A 9,076-nucleotide genomic window follows, 5' to 3' on the forward strand; every position below is an offset into this window, starting at 1 on the left:
TGTTATGCAAGGGGACAAATATTTGTCCTTGAGAAAATACACAAACATGATATCTACCTAAAATAAATCGGTTATGCTTTAGATAGTATCCTCTTGCTGATAACTGAACTGCAGTGAGATCTCCACCAATGATATGATTCCATGACTTGTAATAACCCAACACATCTTCTTCTTCTTTTTCTTCTCCATCATCATACACAAAACTCACCCCACACTCCTTTATGAGTGGAATATCATAGTCATACGTTTTCTCTGACACATTAATAGTAACATGGTCACCACTTTCCATCTCATTCACCCCAAACATCCAATGGCTTAACAACGTCAAACTCTTTCCACCGACTTCGACTTTATCAATGTAATGTTGATACATCCAAGTGCAGTTCTTTGTTATATTTTCTATTACGATCAATGGCAAATATATGAACTCATCATGATCAAGTATATATCCAAACATATTATTTTGGAATGCAGGTGTACGCACATAGCAGAAATTCAACCCTATGAGTTTATTGGGAGATGATGCAACGGTAAATGATATTGATTTCCCATTGCTGCAATGCGTAATCCAATTCGGCATCTTTTTTCCTCCATAAATTGTGCTGAATACTCCAAATTCATAATACATCTGCCAAACACAACCACCTTCATTAATTTTATATATATATATATATATATATATATATATATATATATATATATATATATATATAGACACACACACACATATTCACACAATGTCACAAAGACATATAGTTAACTAGACCAAACCTGGATTTCAGATTCCTCTCTTCCTCTATCCATAAACTTTGTTCCCACATGCCTTTCATTATGGGAGTCTATCTTAGTCCAACCCAATCTACATAATAACTTTTTCTCAACATCTGCCATTGGTTGGATTTTTACCATGCCTTCAAATTCAAACGAAGAAGGTGCAGATGTACACCAATCTATGGAGAATACGAGAGGGGACATTTTTGGATCAAATAAAAGTTTTCGCAGAAGAGGCTTATATTTAGATATATATTCAGAATTAAGAATTAAGCTTCTTAGTGTATGTGGAGGATGCTCTACTGACACTAAAAATTTACATCTTCTCATAGTAAGTATCTCAAGCCTAGGAAGGCTTCTTACACAATTGGGCATGGAAATGATAGGATTGACATCTAAACATAAATATTTTAACATGGATAGGCAACTCATATCTGTGGGAAAGGATTTTGTGGATAAATTATTACTTGCAAGAGACAATCTTACTAAAGAGCTTGGTAAAAAAATTGCAAAGAACTTCAAACCCCTTGGTATAGACTCCATAACGGCCAATGGAGAGAATTTTGTGTTTATAAAACTTTTGTTAGCTTTGAGAATTTGGGGTGAATCCAAATCCCCAATATTGACTTGAGCTTCACCGAAATTACAACCATCAAGCAATAGCGTTTTAACCTTCTTTAAAAAGCGTAAGGTTCTTGGAAGTTTTTCAAGCCTGTTGCAGTAGCTTAGATCAATGAGGACAAGTTCAACACATTGCTCAATTGATTCACAAACCTCAAGCAAACCAATACAATTTTTAAGTATTAATCTCTCAAGTGCAGGGAGTTCTTCAAAGCCACTTAGACAACGAAGTTGTTTACAGAAGCTTAAATTAAGAATCTTCAATGATCCAAGCAACATTTTTTCTTTTCCGCACAATCCACTCGACTGTTGAAACGAGAGACAAATTAGAATAGTTATAAATTTTCATCAACTCAACATGGAAAAGAATAGATGGAGACAAGTTACGTTTTGCCTGCTCTTAAGTTGTTGCTGATTACTATCACACATGCCAAGTGATTCAATATTCCCATATGACATGTCGAGGGCAACTAGATTCACCATCCGTAAGTCTGAAGGTATAGACTTCAAAGGAGACCCATGCATGCACAACCATCTTAATTCTTCTGGAAAGTTCTCGTAAGATCCATTGATTTGCACATAATTGAGTTGTAGTAGCATGAGATTATCCATATTACACAGTGCATCAGTTTTCATCTCAAATGATGCATGTAACTTCTCTTTCTCAAGCATTCGCATGTCAAAGGCAAGACCCAGAAGATTTCCTTTACCCTAAGAAGAAAAAAAATGACAAAAAAAAAATAATAAATAAGTCGATATATTTACATGCATATAGACATAACAAAAAATATTTTGAACATGCACTTTACTATAAAGTATACATGGCTTCTTACTTTTTTTTGTTTCAACACTTTGAATGACTCCTCATGACACCATAATCGACTTCGCTTCCATGGCTTGTCCGGTGATTCTTGATGTACTATGAATCTTCCCATCTTTTGAATCAAGCCATGCATACTCAATTTGTTATTCCATCCAACACTAAGAAGGCATCTATCTTTGAGATTTGTAATACCAGATTTTGTGTTTATACCACATGCCTTTAATATTGTTTGAGCAATATCTATATCTATTCCAACAAAAAAACAAGAAATATGTTTAAACAAGTCCTTATCATTTTTTGATGGCAAAGCATCATAGCTCATTCTCAAGACACTATTTATTCTAGATATTGGCTCTTTCTCTAGCCCTTCTATGCATTCTTCCCAATAAGCTACATCTCGATTATATAGAGACTTGCCCAAAACCTCAAGAGCTAATGGATGGCCTTCACAATACTTCACAAGCTTTTCCGATACCTCTTCATAACCTTCTTTTGGATCCTTAGACATGAATGAATGAAAACAAAAAAGTTCTTGTGAGTGCTTCTCACGTAAGCCTTGAAGCAAGTGCTTTACATGGTTGGGTTTAACGTTCGTTTTGAATTGGACACAGCTCTCTGTCAACCATGCATCCTTCGTAGTTACTATGATTTTACTTCCCGGATGAAAACATTTGCTTCCAAGCAACGCATCTAACTGGTCAATACTATCAATGTCATCTAGAACTAGAAACGCCTTTTTACGTGCTACAACATTCTCTATCTTTAAGGTGTATATAGAAGCATCATGAACTTGAATTGGAATTGGCTTTGAAATGTCATCATATAATTGCTTTTGTAACTCAAGCAAGCCACTAAAATTTTGCTCATATCTCCTACTGATATTTCCAATAAAGCTGCTTGCCTCAAATTCACAACGATGTAATCCATAAACATATTGGGCTAAAGATGTCTTCCCAATCCCACCCATACCCAAAATAGTGAGTATGTCTGTCGTATGTGAGGACACATCTTTCAACCATGAAGTCACAAATGTAATAGAATAGTCCACCCCAATAAGTAGTGGCAGAGGACTCCTTATGGGTACATGTAATCTATGGTAGATGTCCTTGACAATTTCTTCAATGACCTCTGTCTCCAGCCTGGAACATAGATTTGATAAGTAAAAAACACATAGTTCCGTGACTCATCATATACGTATCACATATGAATGGTCATAATTTGAAGTACAATAAGACCAGAACCACCAATCTAACAAAAGATTTCTCTAATTAATGGGCTACCAAATTTCTGTATAATCAAGATGTCTGATCAAAACTTAAATATCGAGGTGGTTTCGGGTTTGCATGAATCTAAGTAAAATGTCAAACTCACGACACTATGATTTGAAGGTGGTGTAATAGAATTAATCGGTAGACACATAGTAGATTATTAACATGATTTATCTAAATGAAATAATTTTTGATAAATTAATACTTGGATAGAAAATATGTCAAACTTAGCAGGATGGTTAATGTACCTATCTAAAAAAATTATGAGATCGTATGATTGAAAGCTTAGATACAATTTTACGCATGTGTTTATCCAATTGAAATACATAAATATGAAATGAAAAAAAGAAAGTAAGCCTATTGGATGACGATGAAAAACTTATTGAAATGCTTAGGGAGAAGATAATATCGACTGTTCATGTATTAATTAAACAAACTTAAAACAGTATTAAAATGCTTACCTGCCATTTACGACTTTCCCTTTTAGATCGGCGACTTCAATCAGCGCATTATTCCACCACTTTATCTTTTGAGCCCATTTACTTCTTTTATTTTCATTTGTCTCTGCCTCCATCATCTGTTTATGCTTAGCCATTACATCTTCAAAGCTACTTTGCTGCTTCTTGACATGGGTGGGTTCAACATGATAAAAGATAGGGATAACGATATGGTTGGATGTCATGCGTTGCTTAAGAATTAGCACCAATTCATCAAGACACCATGTCGAAGTAGCATAATTCTTAGACAGCACAATAACAGAAGCCCTGGATGCTTTAATAGCACTCTCCAATTCTGGTTTCAGATCTTCCCCAGTTTCAATTTCTTCATCATCCAAGAAGGTAGTGATATTTGCATCCATAAGGGCCTTATGAAGGTAAGCAGTGAAACCATTACGAGTGTCAAGACCTCTAAAACTTATAAAAACATCATATCTATGACCATGAGATGATGAAGAAGATGACGATATTTCTGAAACTTTGGAGTTAACAACCATCATGATTTATGGGTTGATGACCCTTCACCCTTCCCACGATTTTGTGTATGTATTTTCGTTACTCCTTATATGTGGGTGTATTTCAACAAGCTCTGGAACTCACTTCCCTCCCAATATATCTTCACTTATGAATGTTGATTTCATTGTTTGCCTGTTGTGTCTCTCAGGAAGTAAGTAGTGTGCTCTGAAGCTTTTTAATCGCTTTCCTCACTTGTGCCTCAATCTCAGGATCCCATGTATAATGTTTCTACATAAAATCCAAGTCATTTATACCTTATGTAAGTTAAGTCTTGTCATATGATTTAAACCTCAACAGTAAATCAGTAATACCTTATATTTTACAAGAAAAAACTTTGAAGTAATTAAATACATTACATGTGCACCTACAAACTTTTTCATATTAGACAAAATTGCAAGAATGGTCCCTGTGGTTAGGTTGAAATTGCCACTTTGGGCCAAACAGGTTTAGACTAGCATTCATGGTCCAAAGGTTTTCATTTTCTTGCCACTTTGGTCCAATTTACTTTAATCTTTTTTGTAATGACGATTTTGCCCTTGGATTTTGTTTGTTCAGTTTATTTATTTATATAAATACTTTTATAATTTAAGAAAAATAAAAAAGAAAATACATATCTCTTTCTCTCTCTCTCTCTCTCACTCTCTCTCTCTCTCTCTCACACACACACACACACTCTCTCTCTCTCTCTCTCTCTCTCTCTCTCTTTCTTCTCTCTCTCTCTCTCTTACGTGATTGTGTTCTTCCCCAAAATACACACATACACACACTGATGGAACTCCATTACTCCATCAACCATCTTGATGAAGCACAGGTTATACCAAAGAAGACAAGTTCATCGTTACCAGTCGCCGCCCACAGCCACCGAATTGCCACCCATAACCACCAGTAAGGTAGCGTCACTGGAAACCACTCACAACTCCTCCCTTATGTTCTTGATTTCTTGTTGATCACCCTCTTTCACGTCACTATAAACCATCCTCTTGCCATCTCCCCATCTCTTTCCTTCATGCCTATCTCTCTTCCCTAATCAAACCTAAATTTCTATTTTGACCTAGATTTCTTCACCTTCATCTATAAAATCAAACCCCAAATTTCTATTTTGAAAGCTCTTACCTCCCTGCTCTCCCTCTTGTTAAGTTTGTTGGAACAGCAAGAAACGAAGCAGCAGAAGCCGATGGAGCAACCCCTGCCACCACCGACGCTGCTATTATGGAACCATCGTGGAACGAATCAGCAGAAGCCGCCAGATCTTTCTTCATATTCTTCATATCCTTTATATTCGGTTTCAAATTCTGCAATATTGATAATTAGGGTTTCGTGTTGTTCTATTTCAGATTCAGTGTAACAGCCCGGATTTCCAGGTATTTTATTTGTTTTGATATTTTTGAGTTTTGAGAAGGGACTCGGCGAGTTGGAGCTCAGACTCGCCGAGTAGGGTCGCGATTCTGGACGCGGGATTCGTCTGGACTCGGCGAGTCCACGCTGTTTAATGAAACCCTAATTTCTCGGGTTTGGGACCTATTTAAATGGCCTTATGGCCGTCATTTGCATCCATCAGTCCATAGAGAGAAACCCTAAAAGTGCTTTAGCGATTTGAGAGAGAAAGGAGGCATTTCTTGACATTTGTGTGTTGCTTAGCAAAGAAGAGGGAGGCTCTAGCCAAGAGGAGGCAAATGAGACTGCTATTTGGTGGATTTGAAGCTTGACCCTTCAATCTAAAGGTATGATTTCGACTCATCTCCTGTTTTGTGAAGTATAATCGATTTTAGGGTTTCTTGTGGCCTTGTTGAGTTGATTTGATGGCCAAATAGTCCCATGCTAGTGATGAGACTTCGGATCTGGATCCATAGAGGTCCAGAGAGCCTCATTCTTCAAGATTTATAGAGAACAATGGAGGTCATGACCTTGTGTAGTGAGATTTGTTGATGATTCTTCATAATTGGTCATTTAGAGGTTGTTAATGCATCAAGACTAGGACTTTACGTGATGAATCAGTCTAGGAGGGCCAGATCTATGAATTGTTGGAGTAGATCTGACCTTAGAAGCAAGTTTGTGTGATTGCATGGCATGGACTCGCCGAGTCCGATGAGCAGACTCGGCGAGTAGCTTGAAGATTGCCTTGGACCGACCAGTGAGTGGTCCAGTCGAGTCATGGATTGACCCAGTGAGTCAGGGCGAGTTAGAGAGGGTTGTCAAGTGGTCTGAGTCGAGCTGGGACTCGCCGAGTCGTTCTTGAGACTCGGCGAGTTGAGTCGGGGTGGTCCCGCGATTCTTCCAGGTGGAACTCGTCGAGTCAGGGGAAGCACTCGACGTGTAGAAAGGGAATCCTAGAGAGTTGGTGAGAACGTCTAGACTCGCCGAGTTGCCGTGTGCACTCGCCGAGTCCGGTCAAAGTTGACCGTTGACCGTTGACCTGTGTTGACTTCTTAGGGATAGTCAACCTTAGAGATAAAAAGTGTTAATTAGAGTCTTGTGATGTTATAGGAGGATTAGAGCTCGAAGGATCGAGCACGAGGGATTTCCAGGGATCGTGAGATACCGAGACACGCGAGGTGAGTCTTCTCACTATACTTTACCTTGAGTCGGTAATCAGAGTTATGTGTTAGTGTATGTATGTTATGTGTATGTTATGTGTTGTACTGCATTATTTCTATGTGATTTATGCTGTGCATGATTACAGAGTTGGAACCGGAAGGTTCCTAGAGTTAGAACCTGAGGGTTCACAAGAGTTGGGTGCACGGACCCATAGAGTTATAGCCTCGAGTGGCTAATATGTGTTATATGTGGTATTTTGGGAAACTCACTAAGCTTCGTGCTTACAGTGTTAGTGTTGTTGTTTCAGGTACCAGCGATGACCGTGGGAAGGCGCCGGCTTGATCTGTACACACGTAGGGGAATTCGATATATTTATGTGATCTTGGGATTTGTATGATACATATTGGAATTTGAAACTTAATGTTTTATGAAATTAAACGAGAAATGTTTTTTATAAATTGTGAAAAATAAATTTTAAAATTTCGGTGTTACAAGTTGGTATCAGAGCCTTGGTTTGAGGGATTCGAGTACTCCTTCGGGCGTATTTGAACTCAAACTGGGGATTTAAAAATGTATTTTCTAAAAGAGTAAAAGATTTCTTTGAAAAACGCAGAGCAAGAGATGTGTGTACGATCAGTCAGCGCCCGGACGGTGATTTCCCAAAATACCTTTATATGTTATGTGATATTGATATGATGTATCCGCATGCTAGAGTAGGCTAGGTATTGCTATTAGGACTAGGGTGGCCTGATTTGTGATGCCTTAGCCTAGGGAGATGTGAGCTGCTATGAGACGCTTGAGAGTGAGTAGGTAGTAGCGAGGGGCTTATGAGAGATCTATTAGAGAGTGGTCCATGCATGATAGAGTACTTGAGACCTGGGATCCAAAGAGAAGGACTTGGAGTGTATTCCGGCGCGGTGCAGACAGTAGTATTGGGCCCGTACTACTGGAAGCACCGGGGCGGTGTGCAGCCCAAGTCAGAATCTTTGGAATGCCAAGAATCGAGGAGGAAAGAGTTGTCGAGTGTGAGCATACTCGTGTGGATTCTAATTTATCATATGTTGTATTTCAGAGGTAGATCATGGTGAGGACACGTTTGATGCCCGAGAGCAGTGGTACCAGTGAGGAGGAGATCCGCCGGATCATTCAGGAGGTGGTGGCTGCGGCCATCAGGGCAGAGATACCGGAGATGTTTGGGTCTATAAAGACCACATTGATTGAGACGTTTGATGAGCGTTATGCCGCTCTTTCTGAGGCTGCTGCTGCAGCGGCTACCGCAACGATTGCTGCTGCGAGGCCGCAGGGTGGGGATGCGTTGCTGTTCCGTGAGTTCAGCAACACAAAACCACCAGAGTTTGATGGTACTCAGGATCCGGTGGCAGCTATGAGGTGGATATCTGATATTGAGGGGTGTTTCTTCACTTGCTCGTCTCCTGAGCATTTGAAGGTCCGGTTCGCGCTGAACCAGCTTCGCTTGGGAGCGAAGGACTGGTGGAAGTTCGTGACGGCGCATTATACGCCCGCTGAGCTTTCTGCGGTGACCTAGGAGAGGTTCACCACCATGTTTCGGGATGAGTACGTTCCCCAGGTGGAGAGGGAGCGTTTAGCACAGGAGTTTCTGACCCTCAAGCAGGGTACCGAGTCTGTTACAGCGATCACGAGGATGTTCCACGAGAGGGCGATGTTCTGCCCTGAGCACGTGTCCACTGAGCAGGCACGTATGAGCCGCTACTTGAGCATCTTGAGGCGGGATATTCGGGAGTTCGCTGCGAACTCCTCGTACCGGACATTTGCCGAGCTTCAGGCAAATGCCCGGAAGAGGGAGATTGAGCTTGAGACCTAGGCCAGGGAGGAGGCGGAGTCTCAGGGGAGGGATCGGCGACCGGCGCTGTCGCAGCCGGCCGCCAAGCAGGCCAAGCCTGCTGATCCCAGATCAGGGAGCCAGAAGGGCCGCACTTGCGGAAAGTGCGGCAAGGGTCATGACGGAGTTTGCCGAGCGGGGTCTTGCTACAAATGTGGCAAGGAGGGGCACATGGCCAAGGACT

At 40.3% G+C, this 9,076-nt stretch overlaps 1 protein-coding gene across 1 annotated transcript; it reads right to left on the reverse strand.

The window, feature by feature from the left end:
- Positions 1–509: 509 nt before the first annotated feature.
- LOC145063207 (disease resistance protein RUN1-like) lies at positions 510–5,764 on the reverse strand. Its single transcript, XM_079010799.1, has 7 exons — positions 5,610–5,764; positions 3,945–4,391; positions 2,226–3,354; positions 1,780–2,103; positions 1,239–1,698; positions 772–950; positions 510–602 (listed from the first exon to the last, which is right to left on the reverse strand). The coding sequence occupies exons 1-7, from the start codon at positions 5,762–5,764 to the stop codon at positions 510–512; spliced, it is 2,787 nt and encodes a 928-aa protein (XP_078866925.1).
- Between the last annotated feature and the right edge of the window lie 3,312 nt (positions 5,765–9,076).

This window comes from Lactuca serriola, chromosome 1, assembly GCF_051521515.1.
Source record: "Lactuca serriola cultivar US96UC23 chromosome 1, Lser_US96UC23_V15, whole genome shotgun sequence".
In the NCBI taxonomy this organism is placed as follows: Eukaryota; Viridiplantae; Streptophyta; class Magnoliopsida; order Asterales; family Asteraceae; genus Lactuca; species Lactuca serriola.

Excerpts from the sequence above, each read along its gene's own strand:
- LOC145063207 (XM_079010799.1), bottom strand. The coding sequence starts at position 5,764 with ATGAAGAATATGAAGAAAGATCTGGCGGCTTCTGCTGATTCGTTCCAC. Across the intron at positions 4,392-5,609 it reads ACAAGAGGGAGAGCAGGGAG|AGGTCTTGACACTCGTAATG; the intron begins GTAAGAGCTTTC and ends TATAAGTTTTAG. Across the intron at positions 951-1,238 it reads AGTAAGATTGTCTCTTGCAA|ATTGGTGTACATCTGCACCT; the intron begins GTAATAATTTAT and ends TATTCTCCATAG.